General features: G+C 41.1%; 1 protein-coding gene across 10 annotated transcripts in view; it reads left to right on the forward strand.

Moving 5' to 3' along the window:
- Positions 1-21,568, forward strand: part of SOX5 (SRY-box transcription factor 5) — a 421,524-nt gene that overhangs the window by 393,103 nt on the left and 6,853 nt on the right. For all 10 annotated transcript variants that reach the window (XM_034782427.1, XM_034782373.1, XM_034782420.1 and 7 more), the window contains exons 12-14: positions 8,058-8,166; positions 9,037-9,210; positions 18,084-18,300. In XM_034782427.1, the coding sequence (XP_034638318.1) occupies positions 8,058-8,166; positions 9,037-9,210; positions 18,084-18,300 (500 nt within the window). The remainder of the gene's footprint in view (positions 1-8,057; positions 8,167-9,036; positions 9,211-18,083; positions 18,301-21,568) is intronic.

The raw sequence follows: 21,568 nt of genomic DNA on the forward strand, positions 1-21,568 counted from the left end.
ACAAGTACAACACAGGAAGTAAACGTGCATACTCCATTCCACTAATGCCCATTAGTTCAATCTGGAGTCCACCTCTGAGGATAAGAGAGTAGTTAAGACTTTGCACGGTCAATTCAGAGCTTCTCTGTTTTATAATCAGGGCAACTTTTTACTAGAACAGCTGCTAAGACACCTGTTTACTGAGGCCACCAAGGGTAGCTCACCAAATAGCTATCAGTCACTTTTGAACCAAGAGTTCAAACGACTGGGTTTGAACAGACAACCAGCAGTCAGAGGGTTTGTACCCACTTCCCAAGCCATCCAGTTCCAATTGAGACTGGAATTGAAGAGTTTTTTAAAACAAGTACCATAAAATCAGAAAGGCCCCTCAAATGAGGAGTGTTGTTTTAATTCTTTTAATTCTGCTTTTAGATTTGGTGCGTGGATTATTATTCCATAGACAAGAAAGAGGTCTCAGATAAGAAAGAGTGAAAGAGCTGAGGGGGTGGTGAATACGTTGTTTCTTCATATTTAACTTCGATGAAGCAACAACAACAAAATCCGCAACTGATAAATTGTTGTGACATTATAAATAATCTTTCATCTTCTTTGGTGGTCCATAGAGTTTATATAATTGGAAGGTTAAAACCCTTCTTTGTTGTTTCTTCCCTTTTCATTAGTACAGTAGAAGGCTATAAAATAGTGCAGCCAGAGGGGTTTAACAATTACTAACTCAGCATTTGAAAGTCTCACTCAATTTTATCATTTTATGCATGTGCTTTTTATGAGTTTTATAGTCCTACAAGCAGGATCCATTGTAACAGTTGATCTGTAGCTGATCTTATTATATTTTATTTTGCTTTTCCTGATAACACATGTCACCAGCACGAATCCCAGTTCCACAGTCACAGAGGAAGTATGGCTTGTGGTCATGGCACTGAATTGGGATTCAGGAGATCTCAGTCCAAATCCTGGCACCACCACACACTTCCTGTGTGACCGTGGGCAAGTCACTTAATTTCTCTGTCTCGGGTTCCTATCTGTAAAACAGGGATATAAATACTTCCCTACTACACAAGGGTGTTGAGAGGATGAACTCATTAATGTGAGAGAGATATTATGATAAGCAACTTAGAAAAACCCCTTCCCAAAAATACAGAATCAAATTCACTCTTGGAGTAAGAATGCAAAAGTCAATGAAGGTGCATTCCATTATGTCACCAGTGGGCTTACCGCATAGTGTTTAAAATGGGAAATCTTCTGCCTGCATCTGGATGTAAATAAAAACAACATCCATGTGTATTTGGCATGTTCTAGGAGGGAAAATACAGGACTAAGGGCCCAATCCTTCAGTTCAGTGCATACAAGCTCCCAAATTCCCATCTCTGCTTCTGTATTCTGAGAGTTCTAAGGCAACTAAGAGCTAGTCTACACCAGAAGCACTACATCAGCGCAGTTGCACTGATGCAGCTGCACCGCTGTAGCAAGTCTGGTGACGATACTATATTCTGATGGGCGAGAGCTCTCCTGTCAGCATAATAAATCCACCTCCACGAGAGGCGGGAAAAGCTCTTATTCACACCCCTGAGCAGCATAAGTTATACTGAAGTAAGTGGTAGTGTAGACCTAACTCACTTAGCCTCTCTGTCCCTCATTTATATTGTTTATACTCACCTATCTCACTGGGGAGTGGTAAGATTCCCTTAAGAACTTTGGATGAAAGGCAATGTATAAATGCAAATTATTACGATGCTTATTACTTCAGTGGACACAGGACCTTCACTTGGGATTTTGTGACTGAAAAAAGGTTAGTTTAAAAAGGTCTCACTTATGTCTGATAATGGGATAGGACTCTCATTCTTTTTATGGGCTAGAAAAAATGTCTTAAGGTGGCTTCTCAGAGGACAACTAAAATCTCCAATGTGGTTATCCAGCCAGAGAATGTTTTTCTGTAGCCAAGCTGAAAGGAACTTATATTGCAAGGCCCTCTTGCATGGACTAGTGGCTGATCTGATCTGACCGGCACTTAAAAACTCCTGTGTGCGCTGATTGAGTGGTATATGTGAACAGTTATTAATAACTGTGGTGTACTGAGTGGAGTCTCTATGCTCACCACTATACAACATATTGCAGGGTGCTGTGGACCCTACCTCGGAGTCTTATAATCAAAGGCTGATTTGAAAACTAGCCTCTCACCTCAGGTTTTTTTGGTAAATGTTGCCATCCAGCAGATTTGCTCCATATTGCCCTTTAGGAATTAGACACATGCTTCCCTTAGTGCAGTATGTGGCACAACTGGATGACCAGAATCAGAGGGGCACCTAACAAAGTATCAGGGCAGGCAAACCATCCATTTCTTCTGCTCGACACTGTATATAAGGAAATTACGGCAAAGGGCCACTTGCTCAGTCAATGCACTCAGGATTTTTAAGTGCAAGATCTGACAAGCACGATATCAAAATTTCATTTATATAGACCAAGTTTATGGTTCATCCAGGCTGCTGGACAAAGGGATTTTTCTTAGTCTGATCCTGTCAGTTCACTTGGAATAAGGAGAAGAACATGAATTTGATAGCTGTGTCTGACATGTGGCTACATCCCTATGAGCTCAAGAAAGCGTATGCATATCAAACTTGAATGAAAATATTCATATCAAGGAAACTGGGTATAGATGGAGGGGGAATTGAATACGAAAGAGCGGACAGCTTCAGTAAAATGTTTAACCTTGAATTAAGCAATTTGAGAAAGGCTTTTGGCAAAACACAACCCTAACAGAGTTCAGCATACTCTAAGTGTTTGCCAAGTACCCCGGCCAAATGAATGTCTCAATGGGGGGGATCTGTCACCATGGGCCCAGCATTCACATTGCCCTACTGAATTATGGAGTAATTCAAGAATGGAAGCATGCACATAATCTCAGATGCATGTTCAGCTTTCTTACCAGAGCCCAAAATGAGGTGGGGGAAGGGCAAAGGGTGATTAGGGGAATATATTAGAGCGTGTTCATTTTCCAAACCTTGCAAGGTTTTGATTCACATCTGGGTAGCAGTAGGAGGAGTTCCGGCAAAGGTCATGAGTCTGTTCAACAGATGTTTTGACTCCTCATGCTTTGTTTCTTGTATGAGAGAGAGAGACCGCAATCAAGTTCTTGTCATTTTTAGATCAGTGTTTTGTTAAGTTATGACAGCTATCCATGACAGAGAGCCAAGTAACTTTTGCAGCTGACCACGTAACTGAGTCTGACGGTGATGCTTAGTCATTTTATTTGGTCCGGGACTGTGTGTGTGTGTATTCTTTTCTTTCTTTCTTTTTAAAAATATAATTAGAACATTGCTTGGAGCCCTGCCACTAACTCTCCAACAGATTACTTTCTTTGGTTATGCCTTAAAAAACTTCTCATCTGTTTGTGGCTATTAACTCTTCCTGATTGGCTGTACTCTGTAGAACCAGTTAAGCCAATTTGGAAGTATTTTCTCATGTGTGTTTTTCTGATTTTGTCTGTCACTCTTATAATTCTCTGGTCCTCTTGAGTGGGGCTATTTTCAGGATTGCTCCTTACAATATATTTTCTACTGCTTTGTCTATTATGCTTTTAAATGACCCAAGCAATGGGCTTTATTGCTCCCATAGTGAGACTATGCTACAGTCTAATTGAACTGACCATCAGGATAGTTTCCCTCAATCTCTGCCTAATTTTGTCATAGAATCACAGATGTTACAAATGGAAAAATATCTATTAGCTCCTCTGGGGCCTGATCCAAATTCCACTGAACTCAAAAGAAAGATTCAGTGGGGGCTGGCTCAAGCCCCTACTCCAACGCTGGGCCATGGCAGGATTTTTCCCTACTGTATATTTTCATGTGGCTTGGACGCTCATTTTAAATCTGACTCTTTTTCAAGTAGCCCTTGTATCACGTCTGTGGTTCTCGGCTAGTTCTACAACTCCCAACAACAGACTTGGTATTACTTGATCCAGGTTGTAACAGATGACATTCACTTACTGCTTATATCAGTGGTTTTCAACCTTTTTTCATTTACGGACCCCTTAAAAAAAACGTCAAATGGAGGTGCAGACCCCTTTGGAAATCTTAGACATAGTCTGTGGACCCCCAGGGGTCCGCGGGCCACAGGTTGAAAACCCACTGGCTTATCTCGTGGATGGTACTTGCTACTTGAAGTATTTTAGGGAATATCAATCTATTTCCTTCAAAAATCTTAGCACTGAAGGGATCTTTCAGGACATCATGAGAATGTCCCCGCAAGAAGCTGTGATATAATTGCTAAAATGAATTCAGGGTCTAGCTCAATGCAAAGTGCACTGATGTTTCATTTCTTTCTGACCTTCAGTGGCAAGTAACAATTGCGCTCATCCCTGTGCCACTGAGCCCATCATTTGTAGCACCTGGCAGCCTTCGTATCATTTATTATATACTTACACAACTACTGCGGTGATAGGGAGCAGTGGGAGTTTTAAGTACTCGTAACTGGCTACCAAATTACGATAACTATGATTAATAGATCCTTTTTATGTGTGAACTTGAAACCACTGTGTATCCCTATTTGGAGTCACTAAATAGATTTTATGAGATGAGGGTGGATTGGCATTATCAGCATGTTGCAGTTAATTTGTGGGGGGAAGAGAGCCCTTGTTCCATTGTTGCTTGTACGTGGCCATTAGTATTTTCAACTTGCATTGAAATATCATCTGAGAAAGGTAAGAGAGAGGTTCCAGCTAATGAGATACTGCTACCCACCTAGTGTAACCTCCTTTGGTAAAACAATAAGGGATAATTGTGCTTATCTGCGCTTTTCATGTCTGGAGCTCCTTTCTACTAATCATCATTTCGTGTTGCACATGTGTTTGTTTTACGCATTTTTTTTAATGTCAGGTTTGGAGGAAAACTGCTGCAGCTTGTTTAGTGGTTAGACTGCATGACTGGGAATCAGAACATGACCTCTGTGCCCAGGATTTTATAAAAGTGCCTATCCCCACAGTATCTTAGTACCTGTGTTCTGTCCTCAAATCTACCACTTTTCCTCTTTTACTGCATGACCTTGAGAGGGAGAGTTTCTGTGCCCAATTTACACATCTGTTGCATGGGTAAAATAGTGCCCACTTCACACAGAGCACTGAGTTTTAATGAGAATTTCAAAAGTACTTTGAGAGCATCCATGTGAAATGTGCTATTCAGGTACCACATCTTATTATTAATCATACATGGTGACTTTCATTCCCCACCTTCTGTCGTGCTCCAGTAGGTGTTTTGCCTGTGTAAGGACTGCAGGAATTAGCCTCTTTCTCCAAGATATTGATTATTTTCCTCTTTATTTTGATAACCATTGTTCCCACACTGGGGGTTTCTGGATTTTTGTTTGAAATAACCATATTTCCTTACTTCGGTAGCTGCTAGTTGTCACTGAAGTGTAACAGCTGTACCCTTTTTGACTTACAGGCTGTTCTGATGTATTGTAATTAAAGTTAAATAACACATTCCCTCTCTCCCCCTCCTCAGCCCCCATATGCCATCCTCTCCCTTTCCCTGCTCTTGGACTGACTGATGGTTAATGTAAGTCATGGCACAAAGGGGCATGACAAAAGTGCAGCGTTCTGTTTTGACATCATCTGTTTTGGAGTGATATCCTGTGAGAATTAGCTCAACTTCCACTTTATAGTTACTAATTGAATTATTTTATTATACTGCATGTTTTAGTAGCAGCAGGTTAGGGATTGCCTTGATGCTGAAATGTAGTCTGGACTTCCCTCTGATCACTTGTAACTTTGAGCCTTCTGGTGAGTCAGCTCAAAACCATGTGGCTGAACAGTGCAGCTCAAGAAGTCGGCATTCTTCTGTTGTTCTTTTCTACCCTCCGATGACCATTTTTCCTCTCTCACACTTCATCTAATGTGGCTGAACCTCAAAATGCCAGATTCTTTGCAAGATGGACAGCTTCATAGTATCTGTAGACTTGTTAAGTCAAACCCTGATAACAACCCATACCCAGTGTGTGCTTGGTAGATGGCAGGGCAGAATATTCCGTGACTTTAAGACTGAATCAAATCACGTTGGTAGAATGTGGTTCTGAATGTAACTGCCCCCAACTTTAAGAGCTGCATTTACTACATAAAGAAGAGCTGTTAAGCCAGTGGTCTTTGCGCTCTCAGCTCTGTTTCTCTAAGAGGTTTATACATGATTCAGGAAAAATCATGTTTTAGTCTAAAAAAGAATTTTAAAAATCCCATCATATACCCAAATATCAGAAGACAGTGGAAGTTTTTGATACTTTAGGCTGACAGTGACTTTTTTTTAAAATGGCTTCTGTCCTAAATAGGTTTGGACTATATCATTATGGTCTAGGGAAGTTGAGGGTAAATTGTTTCTTGAGAAAACCATTGACTTGCATTATAGATCCATTGCAGGGGGAAACAAAGTAAACTCATTACTGACTCTCTTTCTGAATACTCTCACATTGTGTTGGAAATGAGTGATGGGCTAACTTAAGAAGGGTAAGTAGTTTGGTTCAGTTATACACCTGAAAAGCTTGGGTGATTATTTGAAGCGTCTCCAAACTAACTGAATCTGATGTGGCTGGAAATGTCACAAACACTTTCTCACTTGTGCTAGGCTGGCCCTGCTGTTTCTAGTTGGATTGGAAATACCACAAGAACAGTTTGTCTTGCATTGTTTTGGCAGTAATGCATCCAGTTGCAGCCAGAACCCAGAAGTGCAGAGGTGAGCCAAGATGGAAGACACTGGGGAGGGATAGGGAGTTAACACGATATTACATAAAGCTTTGGGGTGTTCAAAGCAGAAGTGTGGTTTGAGGTTCATTTCTAAATTTTAAGAAAAGCCTTCTCAAATACAAGATACATGAGTTTAAATCTTTGGTTGAACGCAGGATCAAATTTATGAATCACCTCTCCATTTGTTTTTGTTTTTTTTCTTTCCTGCTTTCTTCTACAATATGATGAATTATCAGGCTACATATAATCATTCTAGGGTCCCAGATTGCCAGGTGATCTAATGTTGTTTTTTAGTTTTGTTGAAATCTGACAGTCATCAAGAAAGGAACGTATATCAACAGAGCGGTAAATTTTTCTTCAGGAGAAAGCTCAAAAGGATTTTTTCAACCAGAGTCACTTATAATTTGACACGATACCATTTTGTTAGCTTTGCAAAAGGAAAACTGCCTACATTTTGAAAATATGGTATTGTTTTCCAGAAAGATTTATTCTTACACAGATTATTGCCAAGAAAATAGAATATTAATGCAGAACATACCTCAGTACAAACAGCAGATAGATGGAAAATGGAACTCCTTTGCATTGGTAGATTTAAGCAATTCAAAAAGAGGAAGGGATGTATTGAATAGGATGTTGGAATTATTTGCCTTGGGATATAGTGCTGGCAGTATCTTTAGACATTGTAGCCTGACCAATTTCTTTAATTGGTAGCATATACTGTCTTGCTGCAATCCAGGGACCCCGTTTCTTCCATGTCATAGATAGTTGTGACAGGGATGGGGCAGACATTCTAGATGAGAACACCAACCACTGCCCAAAACTCAGATTGAATCGACACTGAATCTTTCCTGGGACATGAAAAAGTTTAATCTTAGTATTTGCTTCCATAGATTTCTTCCCAAAATACTAATAAAAACAATTAAGAGAAATGTTGCATGTCTCTGCATTTTGAGTTTAGGCTGGGAGGAGAAATGGAGCTGCAGATATACTGCAAGAAAGCCTGCACCTTCTCGATTTCCAAACCAGTTTTAACGACTCAGGAGTGTAGAAAGGTCCAATATGCGTTGCGCATCCAAAGTTTTGGGTGCTTAACTGAACCAAACTTTACAGCCTTACAAGGTTTACTCATCACTACCTAATCAGCCAAATTTTAAAATGGAATAGTAGACTCTTAAATCAAATCCATCCCTGAAAAAACATGTGTGTGTGTTTTTAAAGCCTTTTCCCAATAAACTCTTCAGGTTTGTTATTCCCCTTCCCTCTCAATTCTTCTAAATTATCTATGAACTTTGCAATTGGATTTCCTGATCCAAGTCCAGTCATCTTCCCCATACAGGACAAAACAACACTGGAGAGCCTGACTCAACAGCTGGCAGTAAAACAGAATGAAGATGGGAAATTTAGCCATGCTATGATGGATTTCAACATGAGTGGGGATTCTGACGGTCAGTAGGAATTCCTATTTCTAGTTATGTATGTGCAGAAGAACACAAACTCCTTTTTTGGGGATAGGAGTGAAGGGCTGGGATAAGCAAGGAATGGCCACTAACCAAGGCAGGAGAAATTATTCATATTGTGGTGGTTTAGATCTAGGGGCAATTTTATCATTCTGTGTCATGCACTCCATTTGTCAAGGCTGGACCAAGAACACATTTATGACTGTAAAAATGAAGGAAAGGAAATAAAGAGATGTTGAATAACTGAGATCACACAGATTATAGAGCTGATCATCTATAGATGATGCATATGCTAGGTCTGTGGGAGCTTGTTTGGATTTGATGAAGCAAGCTTAATGCTTTTTTCTATCTCTGCTATTGCTTTTGTTATTGTGGAGCACAAGCACAAGCAAAGGCAGCTGTGCAAACGTTCATTTGCTAGTTAAAGACTTGCTTAAAAAAGCCCCACCTAATGTTGCCATATATTAACACCCTTCTCATTACAAAGGAGGCAGGAAACAGGTAATGTAATACATTCAACATATTGTAAATTAGAAAACAAACAAACAAACCTCCATTCATAAAAGTTGGTTTTTTTAGGTTATTAAGCAGTAAAAGAACGTTAAAAGAGCTTTACATTTTTTGTCTGCAAAAATGAATGTGGCTCTTCATCAGATCAGATTTATACCATATCCTACTATATTTGACCAATATAGTTATAAACTAGACACAAGAAAAAAGAATATGATACACTTGAAGGATTCAAGGAGAAGAGAAAGCATGGTGAATGCAGTTTGAACATATGTTTATTGAATGTGCCCTATGTGATGAAGGTTACTGAAAGCACAAATTAGGTATGATTTTCTCCCCTCTTTTTAGGAAGTGCAGGTGTCTCAGAATCTAGAATTTATCGGGAATCCAGAGGGCGTGGAAGTAATGAACCCCATATCAAGCGTCCAATGAATGCCTTCATGGTATGGGCTAAAGATGAGCGAAGGAAGATCCTTCAAGCCTTTCCTGACATGCACAACTCCAACATTAGCAAGATACTGGGTAAGGAAATTCATAGAGCACTGTATTTTTTGTAGCAGAACTCCTTGGTTTTGACTGAATATTTTAGAGATTTTAGGGCCTGACTGATAGTTCATAGACCCTCTACTTATCCACATTATAGTTTTGGCAAGGACAACAGCAATACAAGGTTCACCATGCTGCCCAACAGTATGCATCAGCCATGATCTGGAGAGCCCATTCAGCTTGCCAGTTGTGGTGGTGTTTTTGGCATGAAGACGCTGGCCTACCAGGAACTAGACAAAGAACTCCAGCTCATTCCCACGAACCACTGAATAATTATAAGATGATTTTTTGTTACATTTTTTGGTGACAGCTTTTGTTTACTGACTCTTATTTATCTAATGTTGTTTATAATGCTGCCCACCATAGTATCTGATTCATAACCTAGTGTGCTGTGTTCAAATGAATGATCTAAAGATGAAAGTCCTGTATTCTAAAATATGTCTCTTTTTAAAAAGAAAACTGGTAGTATGATATTTCGGTCATATTACGTCTCTCTAATGCATGATCCATACACCAAGGATATTCTGAGAAAATTCACTTAATCAGAGAAGAAACATGAGAACTTATGTGTATATCCCCATCCACTCTCCGTATCCCACACAATACATATTTGCCACGGATATCTGCTAGTAAATCCCATGCCCCAGTCTTCAGACCTTTCTATACTTACTTAAACACTTAGGCCAAATTCTCCCCTACATTAAATCCTTGGGACACTTTGAAGAGTAGAAAGGGAATAACTGAGGACTGAATTTGGCTCATAGGGCTAGATTCACCAAGGAACATAGGCATGGGGAGGCTGAGCATTGCCAGGCCTAACTTTTAGGTGCCTAGAAAATCACTGGAATCCTCAAAGCCTGAGTAGGCACCTAGGCTCTCTATTCAGTGAGTGAGATTCACAAAAGTCAGCAGGGTCAGGTCGTGGCTTTGCAGCTGTGCAGAGCATTGCGCCAGCAGCGGGGTGAGCTGAGGCTGCGGGGAGGGGGAGCAGCAGGGGAGGAGCCAGGGGCTGGCTAGCCTCCCCGGCCAGGAGCTCAGGAGCCGGGCTGGAGGTTACTGCGGGCCATAGTTTGCCCACCTCTGTTCTAACCACTGGATAGCCTGGGGTTGGGTTTCCTCAATCTCTCCTCTTGAAGCTGTTCCATTGTGGCTACATAATACAAGAATCATTGTTCTGGAGAGAGAGAACAAACATGAGCATGCAGGAGAATAACTCTGTTGCCTTGTGCTTAAAGTACTTACGGGGGAGGTGGGAGACTCAGGATCCAGTCCCCCTGCTCCAGTGAGTCTTTAAAATTACTTATCCACAGTGCAACAGGTGAACCTGAGGGAGCCTCACATCAGAATACCCCACAGCCCAGTGGTTAGGACATTCACCTCAGAGGTAGCAACCGCCAGCTCAGTTCCCTTCTACCTCTCAGGTGGAGGGGAGACTTGAACTGGACGTCTCCCATGTCTCAGGTGAGTACCTAACAACTAGGCTATAGGCAAGGTCCTCCTTTTCTTGCCATTTTATGTAAACTTGCCTATAGGTGCTCAATCTGGTAAGCGAGGTCTGAGGCCGCTTATCAAATCAGGCCTGCAGCTGAGTGAGGCAGAGGAATGCCTATCTTCCCCCAGTTCGTGAATCACTCAAGGGCATAGGCATCCTGCCTGTCATGGGACTGCAGTACACAGACTCAGCGGCAGAAACACAGGCACCTACGCAACTTATACAGGAAAAATCACTGAGCGATTTTAGGCGCCTACAGGTTTGGTGACAGCTGAGCAGGGGTTTTGTGAATTCAAGTGGGGCCTGATTCTGGGATTTAGGTGCCCAAGTCCTGTTGTGGATCAAGCTCACAGAGGCCAATGAATTACCCTAGTTTGTTTCTAAAATAAATTATCGGTGAGTAAATCTAAGATGTTACACTTTTCTACCGATACAGTGTTGTGCTATTATACATTTTATATATGAGGCAAGAGGGGTGGGGGGCTAAAAGTGTGAGCATGAAAATATTTGCCTGAGTAAGGTCTGGCTGGTTTTTGGAATGGCATGAGAAATTTAATTGAATATAATGACAAGGTTAAAAAGGCTTGACTAGTTAGAGGGGTGGTGACTATGCTCAGGTTAGACTGGTCAGAGGTATTAGAAGATAAGGTTAGATTGGTTAGAGTGATATTATGATAAGGTAGCAGCAGGGTGGAATTAAAGACGAGATTAAATTAATTTAAGAGGCAGCACATATTGGTTCTGATACGACATTATCCCTTGATTAAAAGGGTGGCATGAGCTGATTAGATTAGTTAGAGGAACAGGACAAGAAGGCTAAATTGGTGGTAAGATAAATGTATACTGGTTAAAAGGGATTAGACTGGTTACAGGTGTGTGATGTGATTAGACTAGGGTCTAGAGGCAGTAACAGTTTCGGTCTGTCTATAAATTTAGAGTAGGCCTGATTAAACCTGCCTTTTAATCAGCTTCAAAAATCTACAAAGATCATTCTGAATGGCCTTTTTCATATCGAAAGTACAAAGAGAGCTTGATGTTTTCCCTCTTAACTGATTGTTTTGGATAACAACTTCCGACAGCACGCTGCTAATTCATTCTGCTTAAAACAGGCGCTTGAGCTGGGTTGACATTTTACACAGTCTCTGGGGATTCTAGTTGACATTTTAAAGGGCTTCTAAGCATTTTATAATACCCTAAAATCTGGTTTTAATAAGCCATTCTGCTGAAATTGTTAACATAAGGAATCACCTTTTACTGTTTGGCGCTAGATCAGGGGGATATGGGGACATCTTTTTCTGATTAGATATACAGTAGTTGGAGTAAAATGTGCAAATTCATTACAGATCCTGTAGAGGTGACAGACAACATAGCTGACTCCAAACTCTATACTATGTTGCTGCCAGATAGAGGAAGAAACTATGTTTGAAGGCAGTAAGAGATGTGGTTTCTTTTCCTTTCCAGCATCACATTTAATTTTTTTTTAACCTTCCTCCTCTGCAATAGAGAGGGATGCCCTGATATCCTTTTTCTTGACAGAAACGTTACAAAGGTCTTTCCTCAATTGCAAAAGGCCAGTCTTTTGAAGTCAGCAGGGAGCTCTCTGGTGAAGGGTGAGCAACTAGAAACCTACAGATCAACCAGGTGTTTGGGTCTCTTTGTGAAAAGCCACAATTATTATATATTTTTTAAGCAGTGCGGCTACACACTGGGGTCGCAGAGCAGCACTGTCGCTGAGAGCGGCTTAGATGGGGTTGCCACTGAGCCGGGGTCATTTTTCTAGTGAAATGAGAGGAGTGCCCTTCACTGCACTAGAATTCTCTAAGGATTACGTTTGACACTATGGTATTATGCTTTAAGCATAAAAAATTAGATACACAGATTTGTCACTAAATTCATCTGTGCATACGTTTGTCATCCATCTGTTCATTGCAACTTGAAGTTGTAGAGATTAGGTTTTTTATTAAATTGTTAAGAAATCTGTTAAAAAAAACTGGTCTGCTGGATCCCCTTAAATTTTAATAATTTATTCCTTAGATATGTTTTTAAATATATATAAATTAATTTTAGAAATAGATCTACAATATACATACGGAGATTTATTAAAGGTAACATAGGAAGTTACCTCCCAAATCTCTACTCCACTAATGCAGGTGTCTATATCAGCGGTTTTCAACCTGGTGTCTGCAGACTATTTCTAAGGTTTCCAAAGGAGACAACACCTTCATTTGAAATGTTTTAGGGGTCTGCAAATGAAAAAAGATTGAAAACCATGGGTCTGTATCAATCCAAAAAAAAAAAAAAATCTGAGGCAGACACACAGCATCTAAAATTTCAGCCTGGATGTTTAAAGTTTTGCAGAGTTATAAGCAACTGAAAACAGCACCTTAACTCTATGTGGTATTACAATTCTACCTGTACTATATATGTGTATTTGTATGGATGTACACTCTGAGCCTGGGGGGAGGCTTAGCTCATGGGGGAAGGGATAGCTCAGTGGTTTGAGCATTGGCCTCCTAAACCCAGGGTTGTGAGTTCAATCCTTGAAGGGGGCATTTAGGCAACTGGGGTAAAAATCTGTCTGGGGATTGGTCCTCCTTTGAGCAGGCGGTTGGACTAGATGACCTCCTGAGGTCCCTTCCAACCCTGATATTCAGTGATCTGTGCATGCAGATCTTTGCAGATGACCACTGATATGGGTGCAGCAATGTGTGTGCACAGATCCCAAAGCAGGATTGGAGCTATATGCAGTGTTGACAATTCTTGCAATTTTATCATGAGTCTCACGATATCTAGTAATTTTTCTTAGAGCCCTAACTACCATGTTCATAAGATTGTGAGAAGCCTAGCTATCATTTTTTTAAAAAAAAAGTAATTTCTGCTCTTCATGGTTATAGAGAAAAACTTGAGAATGTGACCCAGGCACACACTAAAAGCACAAAAACCAGAAGTCACACAAAAACCACCCAAAATCTCATGATTTTTGACTTTTTGGTTGGGATTGGCAGTAATGTATGTGGGTATTTATATACACATATAAAATAAAATCAGCCTTGCAAAACTTATGATGAAAATATTCTGTCCAAGCAAAAAATGTACTTACCTAACTTTATTGTGTTGATTGATGACAGTAGCCTTGATCATGCTATGTGACCTGTGCAGGCAGACCCCTGAATCTGCACATACTTACACGGGCATAAAGATCTGGGTCTCATTCTTTATCTATGTATATTTGACAGACACACTCTAGAATATGAACAATTCATACTGAGACCCGCGGCAGCGTGCCAAATTTTGCATATTAGTAAGTAAGCAAATGAAAACGATAAATAGAAAATCAAGGATACTTCATCACAAAATCTGCTTTTTATTTATTTTGACAAGCATAGTTGAGTTTTAATTATTTATGATACTTCAAAACACACCAGTAAATGATCTTTAGTATATTTTGTAAAAACAATAAAGTCACAGTAATAGGAGGTATCACTGCGGGAGGCAGCTATTAAATATTTGCTAGGAAGAGAGGTGAGGCTACCAGGATTTTTGCGCTATTGAGATTGTAGCTTGCAAGTGGGAAAATAATGAATGACATTTATGTATAAATATTACAAATTGAGATATAGATGAAAATGTCAGTACCTATGGCCCTGGGCCTACAAAAATTTATGTATGTGCTTAACTTTATGCACGGAGGTCTGCCTTCCCAGATCCGATTGGAGAATTGGGGCTACTGGCATCAGTCAACACAGTTAAAGATGGTTTAAGTACATTTTGTGTGTGGACAGAACATTTTCATCAGAATTTTACAAGGCTGATTTTATTGGATATATTCATTTAAATACATACACAGCACTACAGCGCCAATCCTGCATTGTCAGAGAATTCAGTGTATGTAGCTAAGCACATGCATAAGTCTTTGCAGGATGAAGGCTTACGTTCATTATTCTGTTATGTTTTTCTATGATCCATTTATTCCCAAAACTAACAGTGGTAACTATGGGGTATTCAGAATATTAATTTAGTTTGTGATATATACCGCATATATTACGTATCTGCTTGTATAGTTACATATTTATTGTTTTTGTAAATACAAGATACTTAATGGGGGGGGGGAGAACTTATATCTGACTCCTAATGCTCTACATATGAAATGACTAATAGTTATATATAAGTGCAAATGATCACCAATAATTACATGTGGCAATGCCAAGCTGTAGGTGAGATTTATACATATCCTTCCTAACAAATGTTTTTTGATCTCTGACCTCTTCAGTTCTTTGTCCATATGCACATTTACCACTAAACTCACATGCACATGCTTTCACTTCACTCATCAGAGAGTCTGAAATAGCCTGTGGTGCCTTCTCTTCTTGATATTTAACATACTTTAAGAAAAAAGTCTTTTAGATTTTCAGCTTTATTATTTATTAATGAAAACTGTTTGTCAGCATAAACTATTATTTTTAAACCAGTAGGTGCTAAAATGGTGTTTATGGCCTGCGGGTTCTAGATTCACTTAGCGTTACTTTGTGACTTCCTCAGACTTTAGAGAAGCCAGTATACTGAAGAAGGGATAAATCCTGAAAATGGATCCACATCTTGGCACCCTAGAACCCTATTTGCAGGATCTGGCCCTAACTCTCAAATGTGTAACACCAACAATTTTAGGCCCCAACTACATTACCACACAGGCTTCCCCTGGGTCAGCTGCATGGGTGGACCAGGTTCTGGCAGTTCCCAGCTGTTTATCACAGTGTCAGCTAACCTGATCAGGATTTGGCAGTCAGTGGGAAAGAAGTAGCTATTGAATGTCAGTGTCAGTTTTTACAGTCAGTTTCCTGGCTATAACCACTAGGAAATGGCTTTTCTCTTCAGGAGACCACCAAGCTGCTTTCCATGCTCTTCCATGCATTGGCAGTAAAAGGGTACATGATTGACTCCACACTAATTGTACTAAGGGATGACTTTTCGTTGCTCCATTCAGAGTAGACATTTTTCCATAGGTCGATTACCATTAAATGTGAGGTAGGATCAGTATTCTGAACTCAGCCTATTAGTCTTTCATTACAGAAACTCATACTGGAGTTTGCAATGAAGCTTCAACAAAGCAGAGCACCGAGAAAACTGATATCAGCCAGTGGGCTCTGTCTTCCCAAGGGCACTTTCCTGAAAGAATCAGACTGTTTTCTTCATAAGGAAGAGAGAACTGTGCTTTTTTATATTGAAAAGACAGTTTTGGGAGCACAGTGAGCTAAGAACACTATGAGTAATAGCATGAGCTAAGTACAGAATGAGTAACAAAGAAGGAAAGTACTGAAAGTCAAATATGACATTCTGAACCCATTATGTTGAGAAATTATGCAGACTTGTTTCCAGTAGGAAAATGGACTATTTTCCAACCAGTTTTTCCTTCTGGGGCATATATTTCACAGTCTGGGCCATCAATGTTGCCTGGAATGGATCTTGTCCTGCAGCAATCCTAAAGTTCATTGAATAATTTCCAAAGAATTTTTTATTCCGGGTATCTTGCTGCATTTTTTCAGGCATCAGCTATTTGTTTTTGTTTTTTAAATTTTCACTTTATAAATTTCATGGGACATTTTTAAATAAAATACTCATTTTTCTACTATTCACCCAGCATATACACAGCAGCACAGAGCGAAAGTTAATGATCATCCCAGTGAAGCAGGAATATTTTAATTTATACAGTAGTTATCAAAATATTGTATATTAATGCTCTGTCTCCAACTGCTAATTTGTCACATGGGAACAAATCTTTTGCTCTTCAGGATTCTTTTTAATAATACCTTGTACCAGTGGTTCTCAACCCGGTGTATGTGTATCCCTGGGGGTACGTAGAGGTCTTCCAGGGGTACATCAGCTGATCTAGATATTTGCCTAGTTTTACAGCAGACTACATAAAAAGCACCAGCCAAGTCAGTACAAACTAAAATTTCATACAATGACTTGTTTATACTGCTCTTTATACTATACACTGAACTGTAAGTAAAATATTTATATTCCAATTGATTTATTTTATAATGATATGGTGAAAATGAGAAAGTCAGCAATTTTTTAATGTGTGCTGTGACACTTTAGTATTTTTGTGTCTGATTGTGTAAGCAAGTAGTTTTTAAGCAAGGTGTAACTTGGGGGTACGGAAGACAAATCAGACTCCTGAAAGGGGAACAGTAGTCTGGAAAGGTTGAGAACCACTGCCTTTTACTTAAATAGGATCTTTCATCCCAAAGAACCAGACTCTAGCTTGGTACTTTATGGGATTATATGGGAACTACTCCTCTCGTCACTGAAATTCTACCTCAGAAGCAGTTGCACCAGGCTTGAATGGGAGCAATCTAGGGCCCTAGTCAAACCACAACATGAGGGTCCCTGTGCCACAGCCCCACATCATAACCCTGACCCCAAATGGTGTGCTGATGGCAGGGAGCTTCCTTCCCAGATAGGGAAAGGCAAAGGCATGGCCCTTTCTTCTCACTCATCCCACTTCACCCCAGGAGTAGCAGCAGGTGTCTGTTCTGGCCCCAGAGAGGCAGAGGTAGAAGCAGGGGAGCCCTCTCAAACCTATTTCTGTAACGGGTGAGCCAGGCCCACTGCATTCTTCACCTTCTGCTATATACAGAGTCCTTCCCACTGTAGAGGGTTTTGGAGTTAACACCTCACTGGGGGGATGCACTGGATAATTCATATCTCTCAGAGGTATTGTTTCAGGCTCTCTGAAGACTCAGGCAGAATTCAGCACATTGGTTATGCTCAGTTCATGTTTTCAAGCTTTTTGTTATAACCATGAGAGCTAGAAAGATACTTGTTTTAAAAAAATGAAAGCTTAGACTTTGATGTAAGCCTGACCTCAGGAACCAAGGCCCCAGCATGCCTATATTTTAATCCAGCCCAGGGTGGAATGCAGCAGCTAGTTCGTAGCACACAGGAACATTAGAACAGGAAGTGAAGATGAGTACCATGCTTAAATGAAACTACAGAGGAACAGAGGCAGACTAGAATCTAAACAGGCGAATGGAACTTTGCCCAAGCCATTGAGATTCGCAGCCTACTTTTACAAAGTGTCAGGGAGCTTTAATAATTACTATGTAGCAGCAGTGTCCATAAAATATTGACTCAAAAAGGAAAGAATGCCACGTACAAAGCTACCTGCATCACATGGGCATTCCCTGGAGGTTTACCTGCCAAATAAAAACTAGCTGTGACCCTCCTTATCTAAAAGCGCTGTTTCACAGCCCAAAGCCACAGGACCGGGGGTATCTTGTTCTTAATGACCTGCTTATTTGTCCTTCTCTGAATGGGAAAGGGGAAGGGTTCTCATTTCTCATTCTTCTTGTGACAGGATCTCGCTGGAAAGCTATGACAAACCTAGAGAAGCAGCCATACTATGAGGAGCAGGCCCGACTCAGCAAGCAACATCTGGAGAAATACCCAGACTATAAATACAAGCCCAGGCCGAAGCGCACCTGTCTTGTGGATGGCAAAAAATTGCGGATCGGCGAGTACAAGGCAATCATGCGCAACAGGCGACAAGAGATGAGGCAGTATTTTAATGTTGGGTATGGGCCTGTCATATCTTTTATTTCAGTAGAAATTGTTTTTCTGGGGTTGTCCTTGTTTCAGAGCTGTAAATGTCATATTTTATTACGAGGTAAATAATGTGTTGCTAACTATGACGGAGGACTCTCACCTCTCGTGAGCGCCTCCTGTCGGCTAAATGTGAACCTGCACTCGCTCTGTCGGCTCCCCCTGTCAGCTGTTAACCTCATCAGGTGGGTTTTTAGTGGCCCAGCCCTCCAGCCAGGTCACACACTGTCAATATGCGAAGAAACAAACAAACCCCTTTCGGGGTATCAAAACTCCAGCAGGGCCTTTCACTATGCTCTGGTTGGTATCTGCAGCCCTGCCTTCGGGGCTCAGTTCTTGGCCCTTCTGGGCTAGCTTTAAGTCTGTCCATAGCCTGGTATAGAGCAGTGCCCCCAGCACTTTCTCCCTGGAGACTCTGTTCTCAGTGGTTCTGTGGTATCCCAGCTGTCCAGCCAGGTTACTTCTTAATTCCAGTCCCCTTCTGGGGGAAATAAAGTTCAACATATGGTTGGCCTACTTCATGGTCTTCAGCCCGTCACTGGGCCTATTTAAATCCCCAGCCCCTTTCTTAGGCTTTTAATGCAGAGTCTTATTTTCTCCTTGGGGCTTAGGCCGCTTCTCCGGTGGCCGGGGAATCTAGGCCCGCCGACTGCTCTGGGTCCCAACCCAAGGACCCTACAAATAGTAGCCATGTGCTGCTTCCTTTAACTCTGGTGCTGCTGCTATTCCCTGGGCCACTTCCCATGTAACCCCTTCCTCTTCACCCTTATCTCAGGGGTCTCTGTCTTTTCCCTGCTTAAGCACAGTCTCTCGCAGGCCTCTTTACCAATGGAGTTTTGCAGCCTTCCAATCCTTCTTCCCCCTTCTGGTCCCAGCCAGCCACTGACCTGCTCAGCTCCTGCAGCTCCTTTTCTCTGAGCCTGCTATGCTCTGATTGGCTACTTCCCTGCAGCATTTCTAGGCAGGCCTGGAGGACCCACATTCACTGCTCCTTTTCCTAGGGTGGGGTGTGGCAGGACTGCAAGACCTCCAGTAGGGCGCCTCAAAGGGCCTGATACACCCCATCACACTAACATAATATGAAGCTCATCTTTAAAGGCCATGTGGTCCATAAAACTGTGACCTGGAAGTCAGGAGATCTGTTCATGGCTCTGCTATTTAATTTTGGCCAGCTGGGCTTCAGTTTCCATATCTGTAATATGGAGATAATGATACTTGCCCATCTTGACCACATCTTTGGATGAAATGCACCACATATGTGCTAAGTATTACTCATTATGGTGTTTTACAGAATCTATATGAGTTAATCTGTTAGTGTCTATAGCTCCCAAGGCCAGAAACACTAGCTCACATTCAAGGGGTTCAGCAAGCCGTCGGCTAAAACATTTTTCAGCAATGCTATTGAAGACCTGAATGCCCATGGCAGGTTGAGCCTTGCTAGTAAGGTCAGTGAGGATATAGGCATAAAACATCCTCAACCAGTTCACACTAGTCACATGTGATGAGATTACTTCAGTCCAAGGGCATTAGCAGTGCCAGAGTCTCTTTTGCTCTGTGGTAAGCTGAATGCTAGTGAGGGGTTCAAATCTCAAGAGGATTGTTTCAGAGAAACATCCAAAGGTTTGTATGTTTTTCAAGACTTAGTTCTCTGCTTTTTCATCTAGAAACCTGCCTGGAAGGGTCTTTCTGCAACTACTGTTTGGTTTTGGCTACAGATAGGTGAGAAGTATTGCAAGGACAGACGTTCTTGTGATATTTTCACAGCTGGTCCAGGAAACACAGAGCTACACAAAAAAATTATTGTTTTTCTTTAAAAAAAAAAAAAAAGTCAACTAGCCTTAGAAAAATTGGAATCTGGGCTCTGTTTCCCTTTTGGGGTGAAAAAGGAATGCTATTTTTTATTGTACCAGAACCAGGTCACCTGTCTCTAGTTAATGGGTATGAATAGCAGTAAAGGGGAAAATAGCTGCCCAGTTACCGTTAAGTGTCCTTAGACAGTGTTTTGAACAGCTACAGTGTACATTGTTATAATAAGCAGCTCAACAGAGAAATTTGAGCTGCTTAACCCTGTGGTGCTGGCAGGTTCAGTGATCCCACTAGTAAGCACTGAAACAAACATAGGGAAGTCAGCCAACATTCAGCATCAAGAGATTAGAAAAAAGAGGAGGGAGGGTCTTTCTGAGAAAGATAGGTGGCAACAGAGCCCCCCAAATACTGCTTATCTCACTGACATGCATGGCTTTACATTTTTTTAACTAATCTTGCAATGTTTTTATTATTATTTAACTTTCCAGATGAATCTGACAAGTACCATATCTGAAAACAAGACATTTTGGAGATAGTTTGTCTAGAATTTAGAGCCGGGACTGGGGGAGGGTGGGGGTGAAATCTAGGTTCCACTGAAGTCAATGGTAAAACTCCAAAAAAAAAAAAAAAAAAAAAAGTAAAAAAAATCAGTATTTGATCCTGGAAGTCAGGTTCTGTTCCTGGCTTTGCTCCTGCAGGACCTGGTGCAAGTCATTAGGGCCAGATTTTTAAACAATTTAGGCACCAAAATAAATCGCCAGATTTTCAAGAGTTTTGAAAGTCTGTCTGCAAGTGTCACAATAGTTGGGACTTGGCTCTCTTGAAAATCTGACCCCTAATCTCTGTCAGCCTCGTCATCTCTAAAAGGGGACTAAAAATGCTTACCTTACAGGGCCATCACGAACCTTAATACATCAATGGCTATAAAGAGCTTTGAGGTCCTCTGATGGAAGCAGGGCCAGCTCCAGGGTTTTTGCCGCCCTAAGCAGCGGGGGGGAAAAGCTGTGATTGGCGGCACTTCTGCCGCCGCTTCATTCTTCAGCGGCAATTCAGCAGCAGGTCCTTCCCTCCAAGAGGGACTGAGGGACCCGTCGCCGAAGAGCCGGAGGTGCTGCCCCTTCCCATTGGCCACCCCAAGCACCTGCTTGCTGAGCTGGTGCCTGGAGCCGGCCCTGGATGGAAGGCACTGTAGGAGTGGAGGATATTATTTTTCAGTTATGAAATGCAAGAACATTACAGAAGCACTGTGAAACTCAACAAACGTTTGGCCTATGAGAGGCACCATTTGAGTGCAAAGTGTTCCTATTATTACATATTAAAAGCCATTTAAAAACACTGAATAAGGCTAATTGCAGAAATGCTAACGCTAGGTCTTTCTGTTGAATTAAGAGTAAAAGCAAAAGATGTTCTCCCTATTTACAGGCTAAGCCCTTA

This window comes from Trachemys scripta, chromosome 1, assembly GCF_013100865.1.
Source record: "Trachemys scripta elegans isolate TJP31775 chromosome 1, CAS_Tse_1.0, whole genome shotgun sequence".
NCBI lineage: Eukaryota > Metazoa > Chordata > Testudines > Emydidae > Trachemys > Trachemys scripta.